Below are 27274 nucleotides of genomic sequence, written 5' to 3' on the forward strand. Positions count from 1 at the left end.
GTAGCACCTGTGGTTTTCAACTCATGTGCCATATGCTAAAAGCTGTTGTATCCTCATTAAAAACATTTTGTGTTCCAGAATGAATGCTTCATCTGCAAATGACTATACAAACATGTCAGCTATTCATAAAAATTCTCATAAATGCTGGTTTCACCCAGTCAGTCGTCAGTCAAGTTCAGACATTACCCGCATCATAGCAGGAGAATCTATTGAAATGTCAATCATTACAATTGTACCCCTGCAATTATGACTGCCATGCTACCAAATAGTAGCCAACAGATGTATTAGCTAACAGATGGGATCTCCTAAATCAGACTTTCATCAAAATAAGAAATAATAGATTTCCTCTATTGCTCTAGAGTTTTTATGTCCAATCATATAATGATTAAAAGAGTTTGTGAATGTTCACGTGAAGTACAAAATGAGAACACCTACAAAGTTTTGCTGTTTAAAAGAGATTTCTGAATCTGATGATTCAAACGTGTTAACATCTGTTAACAGAGAACATTTTTAGGTCTGGCTCACTGTAGTGATAGTATATGGGATTGCAAAACCTGATTTGAAATCCAAATAAATAAATAAATTAACACACCACCAATAAATTATTAAATATATAATTTTAAGCGCAAGTTTATAATTTTTTTCTTTATTTGTTTTGTTAAAATGTATATATTTTTAAATATAACTCCAACAGGATATGCAATTTCCTGTATCTGTCATGTAATTATAATTTATTAAATTATTAACATATAATAATTATAAATATAAAAAGATCTCTACATGAAATATCAGTATTGAAAGATTTTTTAATTAAATGTACTCTCTTGTCTCTCTTGCATTCTATGAAATTTTTATACTTTCATAAAAGGTTTATTATCTTTTTCGTGAAAATGTTTTATACAATACATAAAAATCTTTGAGACTTTTGCAGTCATTTATACTTTTTCTCCTTCTACTCCAAATGTAACTGAAAGTATTTCTGTGGGAAATATATTGCTTGGTATGAGATATAAATTGTTTACAAGAAAGCATAGCTTCCCTGAACAGTAGCCATGACATTTATTACTCCATTGCACAACTGAAGGAGTGTCAAGAATAAGTCCAAAAAGCATTGACCAGGATAACAGTAGCCAGATAGATGGTTTCAATTCTTCAGCATAAAGCAGAACAGCCAGTAAATCGTGAGCATGTGAACAAATCTAGACAGAGTAAGTGTTTGGCTTCAATACCACTGGACCACTTAGATAATTCAAAAATGATTGGGAAGAACAGCTTAGTAAAGTCCAGTGAGTATCCAAGAGACTATTGGATGCTTAACAATGCACTGACGTGTTTATGGAAAACAGCCTGAAGTGACAATGTGCATATGTTTGGTGGTGGTGTGACTGTGTCTTAGCTGCTCACTGTTCAGCACTGAAGCAAACTTAACTCTGCAGTCAAGCCATGAATACAATGCCTCATTCACTGCTATGGAAATTCTTGACCATGTCGCCAAATCTATTTTCACTAACAAGGATAAGGTAAACATAAGAGGAAGCAATATATACATATATATTAAAATAAAATCAAGCTAAAACAAATGTCTTTTATGCATTATTTTTGGCAGTTTGTTAAAAATAGAACACAAAATATATAAGGATGTGATGCATTGATAATATTCCAGGCATCAGTGCTTTAAAGGAAACTGAGACATTGTCATTATGCTATGTGGACTTTTGTCCAGGTTTGGTTGCATTCATTATTTCAACCACATATTCTGCTTTCTCTTGTCTGAATAGCATGAAAATGAAAAATTACATCTGACAGTAGCTTTTAAACTGCAATATAAAGTACTTGAGTGCAACTTTATATAAAACAAAGCACATATCAATATAATACAAAAGAAAAAAAACAGAAACTGAAGATCAATCCAAACACATTATTTACTTAGATATTGCATTAATCTCTTTATTTATGATTGCACACATTTTTCACATAATAATCTAACAATGAATCACCCTGCATGTATTTAATATGGTCCTTAGATTCAATATCATGCACGTCACCATTGTACTAATATCAACATTTGGTCAGCGATGTAGAACATCTCTCTAGATGCACAAAGTGAAGAAAGAAAGTGCAAAATATTAACATTCATATTTATGACAAAATTATTAACCTCTATAGAAATTATCCATTGGTCATGTAATCCGTCTAGGAATCCTTTAATACAGATTTTATGAAACACTCCAACAAACACAGAACATTTGCCTTATGTTATAGTATTTGGTTCTTATTTAGTTCATTTGGGGGGGTTATTTTTTACAACCATAAAATAATGTTCCCAGAACATTGCTTTTTTGACAACCTAAAAGTAACCTATTACGTGCCCTAATGGTTATTTTTACGTTTTATTTTTACAACCATAAAATAAGTTATTTTGAAATAAATCTAAAATGTAACATTCCCTAATTATTATTTTTAGGGGGACATTTTGCAAACCTAGAACAAAGGATGATTATATTTCTGTTAAGAAAGATTTCCTGGCTAACCAAAATGTAAAAATTTATGTTTTGGAATGTTTTTTTGTTTGTTTTTTGTTTTGTAGATTCAAACATAAAATATACAATACATTTGATCATGCTGTAATCTGTGGTCAATGTTCTTGTTGGCATAATTTAAAGAAGGACAAATGAGTGGGCCCCTAGTATCTTTCCTTTTACCACTAGCTATACAACACTGAGGAAATACATTAGTTACATTTAAGTTAATTATCAACTCCACAACTGCCATGTTTAAGCAACAATATCAAAGTTCGCTGTAAGCATCCAGAATGCCATTACTGTGCCGCGTATTAGTCAAAGCATTACAGAACTGTTGACTCCCAGAAGACACAGACCTTAGAGATGACAGTCTGAACCTCTTCTTAAACTCTGTGCTGCTGTTTTTCTGTCTGTCCCTCACATATTCCTGATAATTCCTCGTTAATAAAGTGTACAAAAAAGGGTTGATACAACTGTTACTATACGCCAAACAAGTTACAACGAAGTTAATGTGCACAACCCTACTGCTCGAGAGCCCCCCCATGTGCGTAATAATAGATACTGAGCAACTGCCACAACCAGAAGGGTATGAAACACGCCCAATAGGTCAGAACTATACTGAAGATCATATATAACACCTTTTGCTTAGGACAGTTCTTCATTTTTCTGGATGGGAATATAGACGTTTGAGACGTCCGGGCTAATTTCAGGTAGAGATATCCAATGATTAATCCAGGAGCCAAGATGCAGGTGTTGAACAGGATGGTCAGACACACTCTGTACGCGGTCATCTGCCAGGTCGGGTGGCACATGCGCTTCTCTACTCCATTATGCACGTTTCTCTTGAGGTCAATCATGATCGGTAGAGCCAGTATGAAGGAAAAGAGCCACACGAGGCAGGTGATCGCTCGCCTGTAGCGCCGGTGTAGTGCCGAAATTTGCACCCTGCCAGATTATGCACCCCCTAGTATTGGTAGGTTTAGGAGTAGGTGTGGGGGAGGGGTTCGATTTAGGGGTGGGGTTAGGATTAGGCAATCAGGTAGCGACTTCAACGAGGGGGTGCATAATCTAGCAGGGGTGTAGAATTCGGCACAACACCGGGACCGGCCGAAGGTGTCCAGCGGGTTCACCACAGCCAGATAGCGCTCCGTGCTCATGATGGTCAGGATGAAGATGCTCGCGTGCATGGTGACCAAATCCAGGTTGAACAGAACGCGGCATCCGATGTCGCCAAAGTACCAGTCCCTCGCAAAATACGTCCAAACCACGAAAGGGATGGTGGAGAGGTACAGCAGATCCAGAGCCAAGTTCACAATGTACACATACATCGATCCAGTTACGCGCACAGAGGTGTTCATGATGATCAGAGAGTAAATGTTTCCAATTACTCCAACCAAACACATGATGGTCAAAATTGTGCCGAGTATGGATGTTATTAGTATATTGTATGAAGACGCGGGCGCGTGCTCGTCGGGTCCTATTATTGTTGGTGAGATGTTGGCAAATGCAGCCGTGATATTCACCTGAATCCTCACACCAAGTGGATCATCTGATTCCATTTTAAAAAGCACTTCGTTTCTTGGTGGAGTTCGTTTTAACAACTGTTCAGAGCAGCAAAATGTGCGTCAAAAATCAGAGTTACCTGAAATTTCCATTATCCAAAATATGGTTATTAACTTACCAATATATACATTACTTCTAATGTATTTCCAGGTGACGCTCTAAAAACGTACATACATTGTAAATCGGTGTAAATAAACAAAAACAAATGTGCGCAAAATGAGCCGCGTTCTCATCGTCTGCGCGTAAAACTTCCAAGATTGCAGGTCCAGGTGATGTAATATTGTCGTAGCCCCACGGTCGTGGGTGGGATTTATGACAATCACTCGGGTCTAGTACTGCATCACATATAGAACAATAAAGGATTTTAGCTTTTTGGATGCGCACTGCGCACGTTTCACCGAATGCTTCAGTTACTTCTGTTTGTTTTGAAGTAGCAGCAAGGAATTGGCAAGAAACCTTGCACTTATGAATAAAATAAACAAAGTTATTACAGAGTTTATCATTAAAATTACAAAAAAAATAATTACAATTAAAATTACTACACTTCATATATAAAAGTGAGTTAAATTCAAAATATGAATTTGATAAAATTGAAAACATTATTACTTTGCATCCTTTTACACTAGAAACCGTTTACATTAGCCTATTATAAAATATTTGTTTCCGTCTACTATACAACTGACAATACAATAATTTCTGTTGTTTGTTTTGAATTTTCAGTAATTAATTTTAAAGTGGATGAAAGTGTTTTTCAAACTTTTGGATTGGATGCTACACGCACTTTTACAAGTTGTTTGAACTGAAGTGTGTGTTGGCAGTGTGTGTACACAGCCACCCTATAATGATAAAAATCCACCCAGTGTTTTTTTTAATCTGGTGAAAAGTTTTCCCCTTTCTCAAATCAAGCCGATCTCAGATGCCTGTATGTGTGACCTCACACAGACAGGCCCCTCCCACGATAGTTTGATTGACAGTAGCATTTCAGCACAGACTGGACTGGCGTCTTACGTTGAACAGAACGCGGCATCCGATGTCGCCAAAGTACCAGTCCCTCGCAAAATACGTCCAAACCACGAAAGGGATGGTGGAGAGGTACAGCAGATCCAGAGCCAAGTTCACAATGTACACATACATCGATCCAGTTACGCGCACAGAGGTGTTCATGATGATCAGAGAGTAAATGTTTCCAATTACTCCAACCAAACACATGATGGTCAAAATTGTGCCGAGTATGGATGTTATTAGCATATTGTATGAAGACGCGGGCGCGTGCTCGTCGGGTCCTATTATTGTTGGTGAGATGTTGGCAAATGCAGCCGTGATATTCACCTGAATCCTCACACCAAGTGGATCATCTGATTCCATTTTAAAAAGCACTTCGTTTCTTGGTGGAGTTCGTTTTAACAACTGTTCAGAGCAGCAAAATGTGCGTCAAAAATCAGAGTTACCTGAAATTTCCATTATCCAAAATATGGTTATTAACTTACCAATATATACATTACTTCTAATGTATTTCCAGGTGACGCTCTAAAAACGTACATACATTGTAAATCGGTGTAAATAAACAAAAACAAATGTGCGCAAAATGAGCCGCGTTCTCATCGTCTGCGCGTAAAACTTCCAAGATTGCAGGTCCAGGTGATGTAATATTGTCGTAGCCCCACGGTCGTGGGTGGGATTTATGACAATCACTCGGGTCTAGTACTGCATCACATATAGAACAATAAAGGATTTTAGCTTTTTGGATGCGCACTGCGCACGTTTCACCGAATGCTTCAGTTACTTCTGTTTGTTTTGAAGTAGCAGCAAGGAATTGGCAAGAAACCTTGCACTTATGAATAAAATAAACAAAGTTATTACAGAGTTTATCATTAAAATTACAAAAAAAATAATTACAATTAAAATTACTACACTTCATATATAAAAGTGAGTTAAATTCAAAATATGAATTTGATAAAATTGAAAACATTATTACTTTGCATCCTTTTACACTAGAAACCGTTTACATTAGCCTATTATAAAATATTTGTTTCCGTCTACTATACAACTGACAATACAATAATTTCTGTTGTTTGTTTTGAATTTTCAGTAATTAATTTTAAAGTGGATGAAAGTGTTTTTCAAACTTTTGGATTGGATGCTACACGCACTTTTACAAGTTGTTTGAACTGAAGTGTGTGTTGGCAGTGTGTGTACACAGCCACCCTAAATATAAAGTATGAGATAAAACATTTACAAGGATATTAATCAGATACATGAATCATTCATGTAGAAAATTCGGCATAATCTACGAGAGGGAGTTCAGGTTTGATAACAAAAGCCATCAGAATTTCTTCTGCCTGTTGTCTATTACTGTGACAGCTTTTGATCTGTTTGTGCTGGAAGGAATCTAAGACTGGATGCCATGCACTCTGTGATGCTCTCAGCCAAAATGCTGGGGCAAATTTACTGCAACGTTTCCACTGAGAGAAACTGTTTGAAAGAGCAGTGGTATATAACAGATCTTACTATAAATATGACAGCAGATAAAGCGACTGACTCCAGCTGCACAAAACAAGACTTAAAGTGATTAATAATATAATATAATATAAGTAATATAATATAATATAAAGATTGACTTGTTACTCATTATTTCGGTCTTTGCATAAGCAATTTTATTTAAAGAGCATGTATGAGATAAAAATAAATGTGGTAGCATGAATTCAAAGGGAAATCATTTATGTAGCAAGTTCTTTATATGGTTGATTGTACACTAAAAATGATGGGATTTTTTTTTAAACCCAAATGCTGGGTTCAGCATTTTATATAATATTTTCACCCAGGTGCTGGGTAGTTTTTCTGTAACTCAGCTGCTGGGTCATTTTTACTGTTTTTACAGTTTACTGATACCAGTTTTCTTCCCGCAGATTCACATTTTACAGATTTTAGAGTGCATTTTTATTATTTAAAATGAAAAACCTTCAATATCAGGTTGAATGACCCAGCACTATGCCAAAAAAAAACCCAGCAAATGGGTTAATGTATAAAACCCAACAAGCTGGGTCAAAATGACCCAGCATGTGTTCTGTCCAATATTTACTCAGCGCTGGTTGCCAAGTAACCCAGAAATAGTTGTTTTTAATTCAGCATTTTTTTAGAGTGTAAAAATATTACTTCCAACCTGGGGCCGGTGGAAATAAACTGCTTACACTAGTCTTAAAAATGTTGTCATCAATTTTTTTCCTTCAAGAGTGTAAAAGTCAGTTACAAAAAGGTAGCTTGGTATATACTTCTGTATATACTTCTGAATCTGAAAAGTAAGACTGATTACTCTTAACTGGCTTGGTCAAACTAATTCCTAAAACACAATCTTAACATAGTGGCTATGTTTATGCAACTGGAGTCACACCACCGACTTCTAACTGAACTGTCAGCAGAAAAAAAATAGATGTGGAAAAAGATTATATGGATTATTAGATTTGTGGATCATCAGGTTTCAAAGAACATTTCTAGTATAAAAAAAAGAAAATTCCCTGCTATTTGGATCCACATATATGTGAATATTTTTCATTAAGCATATCAAAGATCAGTAATTAAAGATGATAAACCTAAGAAATTAATATAATGCTCTTCTTAAAACCACAAGTGGATTTGTTCAAACAACAAATTTAAGGGTTGAGTTAAAAATGAATGAGGCATTTTATATTTATTTATATTTGTTGACTGTTCTCATGACTACTGCATTTTCCAGTATTCTTGGTTCATTAACAGGTATTTCCCCCTATAAACCAAGTGAAGCAGAGAAACTGGTGTAGTGCAATATACAGCATATATTTTCTAATGACACATGTTTTGAGATTAATTTTTGCTGTTAGTCTGAAGAGGGTGTTCAATCTCTCTGCCTCTCTCTGGGACAGGGGTAGGCATGTTCGGTCCTAGAGAGCCGCAGTCCTGCAGAGTTCAGCTCCAACCCTGAAAACAAAACTCACCTGCCCATAGCCTTAGTAATCCTGAAGACATTGATTAGCTTGTTCAGGTGTGCTTGATTAGGGTTGGAGCTGAACTCTGCAGGACTGCGGCTCTCTAGGACCAACCTTGCCTACCCCTGTTCTGGGAGTATGGGGATCAGATGCTCTTGGTTATATATTACATTTCACGAAAGGCAAATAAATGCACTTCTATGGGTCTGTGATGTACAAATGAATATTAAAATGTCTCTATTTTCAGAAGAATGTTGGCAGTTGTCAAAGTCCCACTCCTGCTGTGAACACATCCTACATGAGCATGATTAATTTCTCTTAAAAAAAAATCAACCCTAATTGGAAACAAGGCTACATTTCATCTTTTTATGTTTGACGTTTTTAAAAACAAACAGGACGGATGAAATAGAAGCTCTAAGTTCGATACAAATACTTTACAGAATTTTCCCCTTGAAATGGACTCAAAGGAACCATCTCATTAAATAGAACACCATAAGGTTTATTTTTAATTTTTAAATCCTGCCTGTGTTGCCAGTAAATGTGTCCACATAGTGCTAATTAGCCAGCACATCTCAACATGAATAACAAAATACTGGAGATTATTAAAATTAAGACAAGTAACAGGATATTGTGCAGACGAGTGACTTGTGGCCAAGTATGGTGTCCCATACTCTGAATTTGTGCTCTGCATTTAACCCATATAAGTGCAATAGTGTACTAGTCAGTACTAAACAAAACAAAGTCACAACAAAACAAACAAAAAACATTGACCATTCCAACAGATGTTCTCATTTTATTCAAAGTTTTAACAATGAATGGAACACAATGTGGGGCATGTAGCAAGCCAGTCAGCCCTTTTTGGTGGTTTAAGATGTATTCATGGTTGTGTAAATTATTAATTAAATATTTAAGGACCAAAACAAAAATCAAAACCACAAAAAAATGAGTGGCTTAGTGGCTCTCAAGCTCCAAAAAAGACACACATGCATGCAAAAAAAATACAAAAAATTAAATTAAATAATAATAACAATAATAATAAATAAATAAATACATAAAAAATATAAATAATAATATAAAAAAATAACACAAAAATAGTTTTCACTTGTATCCAGGTCTTTTAAAACCATACAAAAGCTTTGTGTGAGAGAGCTCATGCTTGACATCTCAGGTCACCATTCAAGTTCATTGAATTGAGAAGAGCTGCTTTGGTTAATTATGTTCTTTTGTGTTGTAAAGAAGAAAGTAAGTCATACTGGTTTGGAACGACATGATGGTAAATAATAGTAGAAATAAAAAAAAAATCCTCCCAAAATCCCTCAAGATGTCTGTTAATAGCATTCAGAAGGCTCTTTTGTAACCCACAAGGAATTATTTACAGGAAAGTATTCAATTGACTATTTGTATAGGGCTTTTCACCATACAAATTGTTGCAAAGCAGCTTCACAGAAAATTCAAGTTTCTACATTTCTTCAGTGGTCAGTTGATCAGTGGTGATGTCAAGGTGAAGTATGACGCACTGCACTGTATTTGATCTTCTCTTACCTATCAAAACTACTTTGAGCTCCTAAAAAATGAAAAGGTTAGACTGTATTGAGGATCTCTCATCTTCTTATGTTGTCTGAACCCCTGAGGTCAGACTTCACGGTTCCTTCACCAAAGATCTGGTCTTCATCATCCTGACAGCTCCAGCACCGATCTTCATTGATTTCATTACAGATGGAGGAGCAACTCATTTTCTTAAAGGGGTCCTATTATGCTTTTTCACTTTTTCAACTTTAGTTAGTCTGTAATGTTGCTGTTTGAGCATAAAAGATCTGCAAAAGTTACAAAGCGCAAAAGGAGATATTTTATCTAACAGAAATCACTTTTCAAAAACTACAACGATCGACTCGTTTGGACTACAACACATATTTTCTGGGATTTGTGATATCACAAAGATCGACGAATGGGACGAGACCTGGTTGAGCTGCACTAGAGAAGGCAACGAGTGTTATCACTATGTCGGAGACACGCTAGCTTTCCCAAGACAGATGAACTTAGAGTGGTTACAATCATCCGGGGTTAAATCGCGCTCAAATTGATTTGATTTTGAGCCAATATTTACACTGAAGCTCGCAGGCGGTTATGGTAAGGGGGCGTGACATTTCCCGACCAGGCGCCGAGTGCTGCCAATCACAACACACACTGGCCCAGCTAACCAATCACAGCACATTTCGTATTTCAGAAGGCGGACCTACATTTGATACAAGAACTATTCGAGCCATTCATGCCAGACTGGGGAGAGGGGTGTTGTAATAATGCAAAATATGTGAAAAATAATGTTTTTTTCGAACAACCTAGTATGAGAACCTGTTCTAGTACCCCCCCAAAAAAAACAAAAACAAAACAAAATCAAGACTTTGTAAAAGAGCATAATAGGACCCCTTTAAAATTGCAGGAAATAACCTGAATGAACACCTACTTCTAGGAGCTTCATAATTTTCTGGCTTAAGTTTTAACTCTCAGGTTAAGGTCACGGGACTTTATAATGCCTCTTCATAAAGTCTTACTGTTCCAGGATTGTGGCACCACTGTTGGCTTGGTTTGCACATTTTGTTACGAGAGTTGGGCAATTAAGAAAACATATCTGAAGGTAATTGTATGCAGTCATTATGATGATTATTACAAGGCAATTATATTTTCCTTCACGTAATGACAAGAGTTTTACAATATAAATTTAGTTTCACTTCCTGACAATATATTGCTCCATTTTTTTAATGTAACATCTACACATTTAGTATTTTGACACTGCTGTTCACAGTAAATCTATATAAAAGGCCATAGATTGAAAGGCCCACATGGGGCCAATTGCTTTGATAAAAAGTCAACAATCTGAATGTAATTCTAAACCAGTCCTGCAGATGCCTTGGAAACAAGGCACTGCTTGTGCTCACAGTTGCCAAAGGACATTATGTTCGGAGTCACCCGTTCCTTCATTATTTTTGTAGGCAAATAAAACAAAACCGTGCATAATTATGAGGGTCAATCAGGAGTAGAATAGTAGTAGTTACCCCGAAAATGAATTTTTTTTGAAAATGTACTCACCCTCTGGCCTTCCAAGACATAAAACAGATATTCTCTGCAGTGAATGGGTGCCGTCAGAATAAGTTCAAACAGCTGATAAAAACATCACAATAATCCACAATTAATCCAAACGACTCGAGTCAGCCAATTAATGTCTGGAAGCAAAAAGCTGTGTTTGTAAGAAACTCAAACCATTGCCTCCGTCTAAAATACGAGTCTTCTATCATAATATTGCTTTCTCCTGTGAAAAAGTTTTGATGTGAGAGGACAACAGGGCGGTTTACAAATGCATAGCTTTTCACTTCAAGACATTAACTGACGGACTGGATTATGGTGATGTTTTTATCAGCTATTTGGACTCTCATTCTGATGGCACCCATTCACTGCAGAGGGTCCATTAGTGAGAAAGTGATGTAATGCTAAATTTCTCCAAATCTGTTCAGATGAAGAAACAAACTCATATGCATCTTGGATAGCCTGAGGGCGAGTCAATTGTCATTTTTGGGTGAACTATTCCTTTAACATTCATTACTAAATAAAATTCACAATATATGTGCAAACAAAGACAAAAAAAAAAAAGAGCAAGAAGAAATGGACTGCAATTTAGTTTCTTTAATATAATCTTATTTACACTGAATTTTTTTCAGAAATGTTTAGTACATAGTAAGTTACATTACACTTGCATCGAATAAACAATGACACTCAGGACCTAATAATTGTACAATGTGATGATACTGGTCACATCACATTACAAAAAGGTTTTTCCTTAGAGAAATATGAAAACAACTGTAACTTCAGGCAAAGTCCATACTCATCTTCAAGCTCACTAGCCATTCCCACAATTACACAACATTAAACGTCACCTCTTATGACTTTTATGCCAGTTTAAAAATGGTTCACCACTCTAGGCATTCACGGTCTTTTGGAAAAACAGAAAACTTGTCACACTTGTCAAAGACACAAATTCTGACTGATCCAATACACATTAAGTGAGGAAAGAGACATTTTAAGACAGAACCAAGAATATAAAGGTGATGGATTTTATTGCATATATCACAAATATGAACATGACCACCGGGGTCCAGCCTACATCACCTGCTAACGCCATCCAGGTCAAAGGTCAGGTGAACCTGTCCTCTTAATGTCCTGAAGAATCAGCAGCAGGTTTAAATACTTTGATTCATACATAAAATAAGAGATTAGTGTATAGCTTTCACAAGAACTCAGCCTTCTCTGAAAACTATGGAATAATGGTAATAGCAGCAATACTTAAAAGGACATTACATGGTAATAAATAATTGGTAAAAATAAAAATTTAAAAAAGGAGGAAAAAAACAGACAAAAGTGGTTGAATAAACACTATGAGGTTGGCTCATCCTTTACATTTACAAAGAATAATCTGGTGGCATGCACGTCAAGCACTACATAATGAAATCCGAGACACTCCCCTGCTCTTTCACCACACTGAAACCTGGACCAAACCCCACTCCATCAGAGTCTGCAGATGTACCGCCACAGCTAAAAGGAGCCGAAGGGCATCACCATTCGCCTATAGGGGAATAAACGCTCCATGACGGGTGATTGTACACGTACCAGCGAAAGTGCTGAATGTTACTCGAAGCAGTGGTTTAAATTAAAAAGACACGAATAACAGTCTAGAGTTGAATTTCATGGTACGTTACGTTAAAATGGTTACCATATGATAATGGCTGGATTCATTAAAGAGATTAATGGGGTCCATCAAAATTAAGGACAAAAAGAGCTTCTTTAAAACATTCAACATCCGTTTTCTTTGCAAAGCTACACTTAGGAATCCAGTTTAGGTGTGTTAACGGACACAATGGATCAGAATGCTTTTCCAGAAGGTGACAGAAGTTGACTTGCTTCAAAATCTGCAGATTAAAACACCATTCATTAAACATTACCTTTAAAAAATAGGCTTTTTGTTGACAATAGAGGAATGCTCACTGCATAAAAACATTAAAAAAAAAAAATGTATGTAATGAAAATACTGGCTCGCTCAGGAAACTGCTGACTTTGCAAGGGCTTTGGGTCCTTCTCTAGACTGCACATGATCGTTGTGCTTCAGCTGAAGAACATTAACACATGGGCGCTGTGACATTCACAGTTTCCACATGAGGATGATGACTCGCCGTTAAGCATGTTCTTGATCTTTGACAAAAAAAATTACAAACTCAATAATAGATTTCAAGCAATCGCGTTAATTTCTACAATGAGAACGCTGATGAGTACAGGAAATGGATACCACTGAAATGCCATCCTAGAGCACTGAACGGGACACAAGGAAATAAAAGTCAATAAGTGGAGACGATACCGAACATTACAACGCAGACCAACCATGTCCCAAGATGCATTTGCTGTAGGTAAACTGGTTTAATGGTCACAGGCTCTGTGCATGTTAAAATAGTCCACCTAGACTAAAACGTGAGCTCTACTTCATGTAGTCCACAGGCTCAGCGAGTCTCTACGTACTGCAGCACAAACATACTCGACGCTATCAACCCACCGCTTCAGTGACAAAGACAATACAAACTGGATTTCTGAGAGACAAAATAAACGTTGATCAGATTTCTCTGCAACTTATTGTGGTAATGGAAAAACAATTCTCGCATCCCGTTGTGAGGAATCATTAGTCTTTGAGAGTTTTGCCCTTGGGTGGTCGCTCCCCTCCGTTGCAGTTTCAGGCTGGCGGGTGATGCTAAAGTCTGTCAGGAGACACCAGTCCGTCTGTCCTGGAGAAGGGGAGGGGGGTGAAAGGGATGGCTGGGGCTGCTTGGTGGGTTTGCTGCCATTGCTGGCTGGCTGGACAGGGCACTTGCTCACTCCACTGCAAAGCCGCACGTCTCCTCCACGGCGGTCAGGAGCTTCTCGTAGAGCTTCTCGTATGACTCGTAAGGCGGGATGTCGATCCGGTTGAAGCTGAAGGAATAAGAGAAGTCAGTATTTCAGAATTCATTCCATCACACATTTGTATGGTTTAATATTTATAGCATGACTTTAATTTCAGTAAAGCACCAAATAGTGTCATATGACAATCCATCGTCTCTTTGGACCATAGAAATAAAGAGGTTTTTTATTTTTGTTTTACAACCATGCCGTTAAGAAACACTTTTTCATTTGAAAAGATAGCAATTTAGTTTTCTGCAAGGTAATTGCAATATATTTGTACTTTGCATATATTCATCTGTGTGAAGTTCATAATGTTGGTTTTGCAGCTTACTTTCAATAAATGCTTGTTCTAGGCTAGAAAGGAAAGTTTTGAGTGCTGAAGGTTACAGTATGGAAGTACGTACATACATTAGGGTGCACAGTTAGGGGTCTGTTTTTTAAAATCATTTTGAAAGAAGTCTCAGATGCTCATCAAGGCTGCATTTATTTGATCACAAATAATGTAAAACCGTATTATTGTGAAATATTATTACTAAATACTATTTTATTTTTAAAATAAATATTTTTATATTTAAAAATGTGATTCTGCGATGGCAAAGCTGTATTTTCAGCATCATTACTCCAGTCTTCCGTGTCACAAGATCCTTCAGAAATCATTCTAGTATGCTGATTAAGAAACATTTCTTCTTATTTTCAATGTTGAAAACAGTATTTTGTTTCAAAAGATCAAGGAAAGTTTGATTCCTCATAACACGATCCCTTTAAAAGACAATAGTCTGTATCTTCATTACGTGAAAACCATAGGCTTTTATTATCTTAGATTAAGACTAAATCTTACCATGTGTGGGCTTTGGGCAGGTTGTCTGTGTTGGCATCAATTAAATGAATAGTGAAGAGTCTTGGTCCTGCAGAACCTGTAGAACCTTACAAAGATACATTCTAGTTATCACTGTTCTCCAAATCTTCACACTCAACAGAAGTGAGGATGAACACCCTATTTTAAAAAGACAATAAAATTCACAACTCATTTAGCTTTCATATTGTTAATAGTAAATCTGAATATTCAGCAGGATGTAATGTAGGGTTGAACTTGATAGTTTTGTTCGTACAGGGAACATTTGAAACATGTTAGGCTACAGCATTATCAGTTAAAATGGATGAAGAAAAATCATTCAAATGATGAAAATGTCATTTGTTTTTGCTTCAGAATTACATGCACTGATGAATTGTGCATAAGTTCAGGGACAATTAATAAATTCTGGTTTCATGTTGCCTTAAATCAGGGAATTTCTAACTAGGATTAAGGCCAATACAAACTAAAAAGTGTCAGACTAGGAAGCTTAACATTGACAAGCACAATCAGGTGTGTTGAAAGTGCACATGGCTTATCCATTAGCCACCTTGCAGTGCTTTGAAGCCTTGTAGAGGGACGCGTGTGGAGCCTGTGACGAACTGTAGCAGTCTGCCTCTCCTCTCCTCGTCAAACGATTCAACCGCCTGCCAGAACCACTTCACTATGTTACTGTCAGCCACACAGTGCTTCAGCCGCGTGTTGGCCTTCCAGTCATTCAGATCGATCTTGCCCAAACCACCGATGATCAGCTACAATGAAGAGAGAAACTAAAATTATTTTTGACCTTTTCACCACATTTACTGATGGTAAGGAGAATAGAAAATGATGATGAGGGGGCAGGGAATGTCGTTTGATGGAGATACACTGCTCTTCCTGTTAGGGGTCAGTAAGATGTCAATAATGACAGTAAAGAAGACATTTATGATGTTACGAAAGATTTCTATTTCAAATGAATGCTGTTATTTCCATTCATCAAAAAAAATCCTTAAAATATTATGATTTCTAAAAAAATATTGAAGGTGACATATGAAAATCTGACTTTTCCAGGTTTTAAGTGCTATAATCAGGTCCCCGATGCATCTACCAACCAAGGAAACGTGAAAAAGATTAACCCAGTAACTTTGTTTTGGGAAGCTTTTTTCTGCAAGCGCGTCTGATTTCGCTCCCTTGGTGATGTGGCAAAGGGATCTCATTATAATATCAACGCCCCTTAATCTGTAAGTTTCCACCCACGGCGCCGTTATTGTGTTTTTGCAAGCGACAACGGTGTACCAGCTCTAATGCCATGGCAAAAGTTTGAGCAAAACATGCTAACTGTTCAGTCTTTGGCTGCACAGACGAGCACAGAACACTGTTTAGAGTCCCAGCCTCAGAGAAGACAAGAGAGCAGTGGATTGATTGATTTATTTACGGTATATTGCTGCTGCCACACAGATCTAAAATAAACATGCAATTTATTTCCCAGCAGTTTACCTTCACAGACATACCCGACTGTTTTTGTAACTCATGTGTTTTTAACGTAAACTTGTGTGTGAATGAGAACTTAGTTTAGTACTCGCATGCTGTGACAGACGCTTTCTGTCCGTGTGCTTCCGATGTGTGCGCTCAGAAAACCGTATATCAGATGTTTAAACTAATATGGTTTAAAACGCATGATTTCAGCGCGATAAACATGATAATCATAACCAAAACAGATGTTTTTTAGCAGGAACAAGCTGTAATGGCGCAACCCTATTCTAGAAAAGGGGGCGGGGAGCAGCAGCTCACTTGCATTTAAAGAAACAGGCCCGAAAAACAGCATGTTTCTGCTTCCACTCAAAATAGGCATTTTCAAAATGATATAATAAATGATCTGTGGAGTATTTTGAGCTGAAACTTCACAGACACATTCTGGGGACACCAGAGGCTTATATTTACATATTGTAAAAAGGGGCATACTATGTCTCCTTTAAGCAGCATGTTTTCAACTGATAATAAGAAATGTTTCTTGAGCAGCAAATCAGCATAGCATGTGACACTGAAGACTGAAATTCAGCTTTGCATCACAGGAATAATGTGTTTAGAAATTACATTTTAAAAAACTTATTTAAAATTGTTATAATATTTCACAATGCTACTGTTTTACGGTATTTCTGATCAAACAAATGCAGCCTTGAGCCTTGACTAAAAAAAAAACAATCTTACAGACCTCTAGGGCTGTCAAAAAAAAATTAGAATTTCAAATATTCGTTGAATTAAAAAAAAAACAATCCACATTCGAATGCAAAAACGGTGCATTCGAATTTAAGGTCTGCATCAGCCGTCAGGCAGCCTTATCAGTGGCGCACGAGATGCGATGACGATGTACGTGTGTCATTGATTGCATTTGAATGCTTTTGTAAGCCTATCCAGTTGAACCCACTAGATACGGCGGTGCTACGTTGTTCATTCAATATATTGCGGAAAACGAGAGCATCAGTGTGGAGATGTTGTTTACGTCAAAGCTGAAACCAAGCCGTTCACACAGAACGCATATTTATCACATTTTCTAGAGGGACATCTATCAGCGTTGCACTCGCGTCTCACACAAGAGAGCGGCATGTTTAGAAAGCCATGTAAAATTAATGCTTGGGTTCAACTTTTAAAAAACATGTCTAAAGACGTTATGGCGGTTTTCCCCCATCCCACTGTATCTCATGTTTTTAAATAAAGAAAGTAGTCTACTCTTTTGTGATTGGTTTTCGGTCCTTTGTATTAAACTATACATACATGCATGGTGCTGTTTTTTTTCTAATTGTTTAAGCAACTTTATTAATTATATATGGTTTATAAACATTATTTTAAACATTATGCACTTTTTTCAAAGATAGTCGTGTTATTTTATTACGCTTTGAAAAAACGTGCATAATATTTTGCTCGATGCACCCTCTTGTGGCCTCAGGAGAGAAGCCAAAAGCTTTTTCCCCCTAACTGAAATTATGCCTTTTAAATTCGAATATAATTCGAATTTTGATCATATTTAAGTAGAAAATTCGAATTTAGTTTTTCAGTCATTTTGACAGCCCTACAGACCTCAATCTTTTAAATGATAACATTCAAAATTGAAAAAAGCTTGTATGACATAATAATACTTTAAACACTTCTCTTCTTATTGGCCATTAAGTCACAAATAACATGTAATTAGATTTCATCGTTCCTGATATCTTCCATGAGAGCAATAAGAGTATGTTTAAGTGTCTGATTTAATAATTTGGTTGAAATGTCATATTTAGTGTTTTGATTCTCCTATTTATTATATAATATAACGGGTCTGTCTCCTCCCCTTTTAATGTCTCTGACATTAGCCAGAGCATTCTCTTCATCAGCCTATCCATTCAGCATGTCTGAAATGTCTGAATTACCTCAAGTTCCTTGTTGTCAAAAGGCTTGAGCAGATGCTGTGGTATAAGTTCGTTGAAGCCCTTCTGCAGGGCGAGGAACTGGGCCTCAATGCCTCGCATGAATCTCCAGTTGACATACAGCCTAACACAGACACAATCAATCATTAGAGACTTGCAGTGGAACGTGGAGAACACTAACAGGCATCTGCAACCCTTAGTCCACCATTAACAACCTCTGATTCATTTCTATTTGGCAATGACTCGCACAAAATAACGACTCCCATAAAAATTTACATTCTTTTAACATTCTTGAGCAGTAGCTTATATATCCAGGGTTCACTCAATCAAATTGACAGTGGAAAAGCAGCGAGGCTCCTAACACCCTCTGCCAAGCCCAACTAGCCATGTGACTGCTGCCCTCTGCTGGCTGACTTTCTCTGAGAGCGTGATCATGAATTTGCTGTGTCTGGTCCGTTCACATGCGTGGACCTCTTCATACCTCACATATTCTTTCTTGTTCTCCTCTGTGACTGGGATGTTCTTGCCGTTTGGTTTCAGCTCATGTTGGAGGAATTTGCCAAAAGCATTATGTTCTACGCAGAAGGTGTGGTCCAAAACAGATGTGATGTCATTCTCTCTAAAAAACAAAAGACAAATATAGCAAAGCTATTTATATTGTTGCTTACATTCAACAGGCTACCCATTAACAACACATAAATATCAAGCTGTTTTTTTGACCACACTGACTGGTTTTTGTTGTAATTCCCAACATTTGCCATGGTGATTCTCATTATATTCTCACTTAAAAAAAAACTTTTTTTCATTCAAATTAGCATACATTAAAAAAGCAGCACAACAAATACTGCCACAACCAAATACTAACACTGTACTCAAGCATGAAGAAGCATGAAGCCTATACTTTCTCTACTTGTGTCATTACATAATTTGGATGTTTTAATTATTCTATTATTTTATTATTATTATTATTTTATTCTAAAATGTGAAAAATCCTAATAACAAGCTGGTGTGTCCTTTAACTGGTGTTGCATATATTTTAATTATTATTATTATTATATTATTTTAATGCTGAAAAATAAGAATTGGGAAGGGGTTGCTATATTTTTTTAAATCCTATTTCCCCCAGATGATAGATTTGTCACATTCTAGCTTGTGTAATTTCAAAATCTTTACTTTAAAAGTGGGACAAGCACAACTGTGCTATAGAAAAGTCTGTGGGAAATATAAGTGCTCTCTCTTGGTCTAAAAGACTTTATTTCATTCTATTGAAATTGATCTGAACATTTCTTATAAAATTCACTCACAGTATCCAGACGAGGCTCTTGTGCAGCTCTGGGTCCACAGTCTCAAGGTCACAAAGCTGGATGGGCTTCCCCAGGAGCTGCTTGTAGAAGGGCAAGGTGAAGCCTCCATTGATGTAGTGCCCGTGGAAAACAGCCAGACCCATAATCCGCCCAACAAAGTGGAAGTAAGACAAGTGGTCCTGAGAAAACAGCAGAGGGCGTGAGAGGAAGTTTAATGAAATCCTGCAGCAGCAGAGTAACCTTGGTGAACCTTTTCAAGCACACATGACAACCATAGAGTGGTCCAAGAAGCACAGCCTTTGCTGAATTTCTTCATAACATACAGATTTATTGGGTCTTGTTTAGGTGAGAAAATGAAACATAGGTCGCTGCACAACTTACAGGGTTGATGGATGAGTCTGGGTTGATCTGTAGTGTGTAGATGTTATCAGTGGAGTACTGAAACAGGCCGTAGTATGGATTCAGCATCTCATGGCAGAGGAGATATAACCATTCCCTGGAACAGGACAGGAATTCAGATAGAAGTCAGATTTTTTTTAAGATACTCATATGTGTCTTGCTGGCTGCAGTTCAGTCTAAACTCTGTGCTCAACAGGGGAACACCTGCAATATCGTGAACATGATGCCCTACATGCTGATAAGCCTGGCTGAGATTCAGCTAAACTGTTGAAATTATTAAGTCAGGTCTGGCGTTCGAAAAGAGATGGGGGAATAATGAGGCACAGGGGAAATTAATTAATGAGAACCTTTTGCATGGAACAGATTCATATGCTACCTAGCAACTCCACCGTAATCTAGCCCCTCCTCTCCTCTGAACTTCACCATCAGCCGCTTCTTCAGGTCTTTGGGTCTCATCTTCATGATCTGTCTATAAGACTCCTGTTGCACAGATAGAGCAGAAATGTGATATATTTCTGAGTGAAACATTAATTTACATAAATTACATATTAAGCTTAATTTATAAATGAAACAAATTGTAAACTAGCTTAAAATAATATGTACATTTTGGCCATTATATCAAAGTTTAAAAAAGATCGTTTCAAATAGCAAGTTACTGCACTACCATTCAAAAGTTTGGGGTCAATATGATATTATTAAAGAAATTAATACTTTTATTCAGAAATGGTACATAAAAATTGATCAAAAGTGACAGTAAAGAAGTTTATAAAGTTATAAAAAGTATCCGTTTCAAATTAATGTTGTTCTGATGTTTCTATTCATTAAAGAATTATAAATGTTCCACATTACTAAGAAATGTATTAATAAATCAGCTTTTCAGAATAATATAAATAAGAATCATGTGACATTGAAGACAGAAAATTCAGCTATGCCATCAGGAATAAACTGCATTTTAAAATATAAAACCGTTTTAATTCTAATAATATTACACAATATTATAGGTTTAACTGTATTTTTGATCAAATATATGTAGCCTTGGTGAACACAAGAGACTTAAATCTTACTGACCACAAACATATTAACTCTACACTGGGATAAAAGATTACAATTTGTTTTTCTTTGGAATAATGTGCACTGATGAGTCATGCACAGGATTACCAGTGATGTATATTAAACTAAATAAAGTAGAAAATACAAAATAACAGACATACTCTCCTAAAATTATCTGTCTCATATTGCTCTGACCAAAAACTGCAGCATTACTTAAGATACTGATATTGGCGTCCTACTGTTGGAAACCAAAAAGCAAGCATCAGTGTGCAAACCTAATGGTGATGCATCTCTAGTCACTTCAAATGACAAAAACAGTTCCACAGTGCTGTTAGAACTAAATTATGCATGCACTACATGACTGGCATTATTCAGCTGTGTGACTGCGAGTACCTCAAAGATCTCCTCACGGGACACTTCTATGCGGCAGTGGCCAGCTTGAGGCTGCTGCAGGGAGAGCTCATGGCGGAGAACTTTAAGTTTCTGGACCAGATCTCTCTCGTAGCGCACCGGTAGCTCCCCATCACCCTCCTCCATACCAACCTCCATCTGTACAGGCAGAGCCTGGCTTGACTCCTTCCCCTGAGAGTGTTGGCTGCTCATCACATGCAAAACACACATAAATGTCACATGTGTACCAATACATCCACACATTGATAGCAGTTTATCAAGACACTGGACAAAGACATTTTCATGCATCATTTGGGTTACACTCCCACTAGGGACGATTAGGAATTAAATAAATGTTGAGAATTAATTTAATAAACCCTTATACGAGCAAGCAATTATCATTACTAGCAACTTTAATTACACAAAGATGATTTATTCATTGTGGTGAATAATTAACAGGATAATTTAAGAGCTGGAATGAGTAATCAGATGTTAAGAGCAAAGCCGATGTGAAAAATGTTTTACCTCATGATGTGGTGTAACCTGGGGTCAGTGAATTGCGTGGTTCTATTATTATGGTCGACAAAATAAATTCGTCCTGACACAGTGCTCCTGATCTCCCAGCCGGGCGGCAGAGGGCCCAGCTCCTCACAACTCACGCTGTTCAAATCCCTGAAGGAGCAAGCGCACCCATCACACTTGGTGCTCAATACATATAATGGTGTCTCTTTTTACCTCCTTTCAGGGTGGGAAATTAACTTTTTTCATCCACCAGCCACAATGGCAGGTGAATGCCCTATTTTACCAGACACTCGGATTTTACCATTTATATTTTTGTTAAATTCAAAAGAGTGGGTAAGATTTTTTTTAATGTTTGAAAATAAATCTCTTATGCTTAGTACTATTGTGAAATATTACTACAATTTAAAATGAATGTTTCTATATTAACATATTTTCAAATGCAATTTAATCATGTGATGGCAGAGCTGAATTTTCAGTAGCCATTACTTCAGTTTCCAGTGTCAGATGATCCTTCAGAAATCAATAAGAAACTTTTCTTACTATTATTGTGTTGAAAAGAGTTGTGCTGATTAATATTTTTGTGGAAACCATGATACTTTTTTTCAGGATTCTTTTAAAAGTTCTAAAGAACAGCATTATTTTTAAACAGTTTTTTTTTGTAGCATAAATTACTTGACTATAACTTTTGATCAATTTAATACACCCTTGCTGAATAAAGGTATGATTTTCTTTCAAAAAAGTAAACTTTCTCCATGCAAGTAGAGCTAGTATTTATTACCCAATTAGAAAAAAGCTGCCCGGGGCATAACATAGACAGACACCAAGTGGACTGACTTGCCTTAAAGAGATGTTGGTGAAACTGAAGATGAAAACAAACAGTCGACAGTATATAAGAACTTATTCAAAACATACTCACATGTGTGTGTTGAATATACAAGCATGTTATTTGACCAATTTAAGAGGTCACACGCAACAGTGACTGTTAAGGCAAAATAACCTGCCACTGCACAAAAAGCATTTGCATTTAGCTGGTGGCATGTGTTGATTTTCCACCCTGCTTTCCTCACTAACAGGCTTCATTTTGTGTCCCTTTTCTCATGCTTTTGAGGTCATTATTATGATGTTGATCAAACGATTAAGCTTCACAATGTCAACAGTAGCAGCTATTAACTGAGATTGCTGATTATCAAGTTAGCTGATTGTGGACATTAAAGATCTGTGATTAGAGTGATTTCACATTAGCAGCGAGGAGCAATCAAACAAGGGCAATCGTTATTTCAGCAAAGGCGGGTGGTGATTAAACCTACCGGGGTATTCTGGGATCATGCCAGGTGCTCACGCCAGTCTGTGTGTGCAGAAAATAGACTTGGCCCTGCACTGTGGTCCTTTGCTCTGTATTAGAAAAGAGAAAAGACACGTTAAGAGTGAATGAGCCACAGCTAACTCAGACGCCAGTTTACACGTAACCTAAACGAGCGCCAGGGCAACTGCAACAGGACGCTGAGCTTCCAGTTCTCAGATGGCACACAGCTAGTGTGGCATGTCTAGTCTGAGATTTAATTACACTGGCGCCGTCCACTGGTCATGGCAGAGGACTCGACCACAACACCAACAGGGTCAGGCACGGTTGCACTCCAATGAGGGGCTTTACCACAGCCAATCCACCTGTGTAATGCGGGCCGCAGTGGCCACACGGCTCAGCTAAAGCAGCAGTGCCAGAGTGAATAGACTCCTTTCAGAGCTCAGTCTCCCCAGTTCACTGCACTTCAGTAGCCTCTACCCTGATCACTAAGCTGTATTAGTCTCAGTGGACTCTAGCAGTACTGTGGGTAGGAGATCAGGTATATGCACTAGGGATGTGCAAAACTACATATTTTTATAGTTAAATATTTATATAAACCTCTTATTGCACAAAACTAACAGCCCTCAAAAAAGAACAGTGACCTGCAGACTATACATAATGACAGGAAAATTGCTCACACCAGGCAATTTGAAGTGAATTTGTTACAAAATCAGTACTCTGATGGCAGTACCAGTGGTGTTTTAAAGCACCGACAAAAAAATGAAAAGCTTAAACAATCAGACGTAAAAAAAACACACATCCAGGTAAATTTCATCCTCACCCATTCATAACACATTAACACTTACCGTAGCCCTCAGGGAGGTCGGGGGACTGGTGTCCGTGTGGTCTATTTTGGGGTGTGTGTGCGTGCCCTCTGGAATCTTGGTTTCTGATGCGTTGTGCTTGTAGCCGTTGCTCCTGATTGGGTGACTCAAGTGCACGGCAGTTGCCCCCGCCAGCGGCTCCTGTAGGATCTGTGTATGGCATGGGCTCCTCCATGAAGCAGCTGAGAGGCCGCCCGGGCCCTGAGTCTTCAAAGACTGGCCTGAAACATACACATATACAGAGCAGGTGCTAAAATACATACAGCCACAAACATTTCACTGGATCAAATCTACAGTCTTGGTATTGATGAACAAGACAGTGCTTAAAAAAAAAAGTGCATCCTCAAGACAAAAGTTGGCTCACCCTTCATTCTCTACTAGTCCTCTACAGTCAACCACAGGCCCTCCACTGCCAATTCTGTCTCTGGTCTGCAGACTCACTACAAAAATAAACAAAATGGTTAAAGAAAAGTCTTCACATTGAGGCATTTAGTTAGAAGACTCTTCATTTAGTCAAATACTGATTCAGGAATATTAATTTTCATTAGTTTGTTAGTTGACATTTGAATTTACACAAAGTATTTAGACATTTCAATGACACACATCAAATAAAAATATGATCTTGACTGCAAATATCTACAAATAATGCTTTTCTCAGAACTAACCTCACTTTAATGAGCCAAATTTCATCTTAAATGTTTTGAATGAAAAACTGCACTTGTGTTTTCTTTCTTTAAAATAAACTCTCAGTTTGATATTTTGTTATCTAGTGCAAATACTTATTTTAAAAGTGTCATTGAAGTGGCTAAATACATTTTGGGGCCACTGTATCTGAAAAATTCTGTACAAGTTCTACCTGCATTGCTTAATACTTACCAACGATCTGTCCACGGACAGCATCACTGTCAGATGGGTTCAACTTGCATAAGTCTAAACGCTGGTCTGATGGTGAGATAGATAAACAACAAGATGTAATCAAACTAGCTCATCAAACTTTTATAGACTACAGATACACAGTTTACCACAAATTTAATGAAGACATGTAACGACTGTGATGTGGCTCAATAAAGAGATTACGGCAGGCTATAAAAGTATCATACTCACAGCCTGTGTCTTTTAGTCTGCTGATGGCGTTGGACAGGAGCCGCACACAGCCTAAGAAACCCGCACCCTGCTTCTTATGGATCTTCTTATGGTTCCATACGCTAATGGTGATGGAATCTGTCTTCCCAATATACCTGCAGAAAGACTCTCTTTAGCAATTTCCTCCTTTTAAAATCACTAACTAATATTGTTTCCATTATTTTAAAGATTAACTAAATGACTGAAACTGCACAACATCACGAATACCACTGAGAACAACCAAAATTAGGCATCAGTATCTTTATAGAGGAATTTGCTCACAGGTCGTAATGCTGATTCCACTTGGGGTCCAATGTGCTTTTGACCGTGTCTGTAGAGTGACATTGCCCCGAGCCATCCACCACCACTTTGGCGAAAGGATCAGGCAAACCTGCAGCAGAACGACAGTGTGGGAGGAAGACAAATAAACAACAGAGGACAAACTCGGCTGTCACAGACTGTCCTCTCATTGCCCGTTACAATCTGGACATCTAAGCAGCTTCTACAATGACAGCTGCAAAAATTTAGATAGACTGAAAATATTTGGATGGCTTTACAGATCCCCAGAACAAAAAGTACGAGCTACTGACTTTCAATTGCCAAGTTAGAAATTCGCTTACACATAAAGCCTCAAAGTCATTTTACAATCACTTTTTTTTTGGCAGGTAATTAAATATGAAAAGTAATGTGAAAGAAAAGTGCTTGTATAAAAAAAGTTATATAAACTAGGATGTGTTACTAGTCTTTTTAGTATAAATTCGTGTTCCACCATGATGCTGTCAATCTAGTGATCCTGACTGTTTTTGTGCCACATAAATATCACTGTTCTGTAAAGGCTGGAATACACTACGTGACTTCTGAACAGATTTTAAAACACTTGTTGACTTTGTAAATGGTTACAGAGAAAACTGGGCATCATACTCTAAATGACTGAAGTTCTCACGCACTACCAGACTTTCAAGTCGTTCTGACCAAAACACTCTTGCATAGAAACCTGCCTCATGAAAAGCAAAAATAATGCATTCTAAAACTATTTAAAACTATCTAAATGTAACGCAAAATATTAAACTTGTTTGAAATCATCTGACTGGATGAAATCATAGTCCAAAGCTTAAAAAAGGTGCCCTTTATACATTATGTGCCCATTATTTATCTGTAAAATCTGTCATCTCCAAATGGCAAATATCTGTAGACTGGCTCTGACTTTTGGCAACTAGCAACGAATCCTCCAGACTGCAAATCAGGGCAAAAATCTGGGCAAAAGGTGTGTAGCATATTCCAATTTTAGAGTCAAATTTCGCTTGATGGTTCATGTAACTGAGCTTTCACATTCACAGCCAAGCAAAGCTCACTCTTAAAAATGATTTCACCTTACAACTGATTGGCATAGTTTACTGTTAATGTATATGCTAAAAAGTAACCAACAGTATTTTTGAAACATATTTGAGTGTTTCTTACTCAGCTGTTAGATTATTCAAACTGATAACTGATAAGAACATGAGACTGATTCGTTAATGTGTTTAAATGATTCATTCAAAGAACCAGTAATTCGCTCGAGAATCAGACATTATGGGTTACATCACCAACAGTAGGGTTGTGAAGGTGAGGAAATTTTCCCACCGGTTAATCGACGCGTGACAACACCGGTATTACCGTTGGGGTGGGGGGGAGGGGTGTTAGTTCGTTTGAGTTTCCCTACTTTCTTTGCTTTCAAATGGCTTGTAAAAGTGTCCTGTGCGAGTTTTACTTTCACTTTCAAACTAGGGGCAATTCAGCGTTGATTCAATTCAAGCAACAACAACGTCAAACTCAGAACTTTTAACAAAATTAATAAAAATACACCATATAGGCCTATGCCTAATAAAATAACAAATTTCTTAGGCTACACAAAGTTTAAATAGGTATATAAAACTGAAAATCAGCAAACACTGTGGAACCAAATAAATAAGAAACATAGAACGTAGGGATGTAACGGTATGAAAATTTCATTTCACGATTATAGTGACTAACTTTATCAGTTATCAATATTATCACGGTTTTGTTAAAATTAGATGAAAATGATGTGATTTTCGTT

The 27274-nt window shown here is 37.2% G+C and overlaps 1 protein-coding gene and 1 pseudogene across 3 annotated transcripts in view; both read right to left on the reverse strand.

Annotated features, from left to right (window-relative positions):
- Positions 1-2787: 2787 nt before the first annotated feature.
- Positions 2788-4081, reverse strand: LOC107592468 (urotensin-2 receptor-like; annotated as a pseudogene).
- A 7618-nt stretch (positions 4082-11699) lies between these two features.
- Positions 11700-27274, reverse strand: part of LOC107591759 (E3 ubiquitin-protein ligase SMURF1) — a 45507-nt gene continuing 29932 nt past the window's right edge. The window contains exons 3-18 of one of the 3 annotated variants that reach the window (XM_016281007.1): positions 25483-25591; positions 25183-25316; positions 24955-25020; positions 24443-24518; positions 24061-24299; positions 23220-23304; positions 21916-22062; positions 21394-21595; positions 20327-20430; positions 19933-20047; positions 19552-19730; positions 18729-18866; positions 18251-18371; positions 15418-15619; positions 14856-14931; positions 11700-14047 (exon numbers count right to left, since the gene is read on the reverse strand). In XM_016281007.1, the coding sequence (XP_016136493.1) occupies positions 13948-14047; positions 14856-14931; positions 15418-15619; positions 18251-18371; positions 18729-18866; positions 19552-19730; positions 19933-20047; positions 20327-20430; positions 21394-21595; positions 21916-22062; positions 23220-23304; positions 24061-24299; positions 24443-24518; positions 24955-25020; positions 25183-25316; positions 25483-25591 (2093 nt within the window). In that variant the 3' untranslated portion in view covers positions 11700-13947. Of the gene's footprint in view, positions 14048-14855; positions 14941-15417; positions 15620-18250; positions 18372-18728; positions 18867-19551; positions 19731-19932; positions 20048-20326; positions 20431-21393; positions 21596-21915; positions 22063-23219; positions 23305-24060; positions 24300-24442; positions 24519-24954; positions 25021-25182; positions 25317-25482; positions 25592-27274 lie in introns of all 3 variants that reach the window. The other 2 variants (XM_016280999.1, XM_016281015.1) reach the window with 2 other exon arrangements.

This window comes from Sinocyclocheilus grahami, unplaced genomic scaffold (genome assembly GCF_001515645.1).
Source record: "Sinocyclocheilus grahami isolate Dianchi unplaced genomic scaffold, SAMN03320097.WGS_v1.1 scaffold9.1, whole genome shotgun sequence".
Taxonomy (NCBI): domain Eukaryota; kingdom Metazoa; phylum Chordata; class Actinopteri; order Cypriniformes; family Cyprinidae; genus Sinocyclocheilus; species Sinocyclocheilus grahami.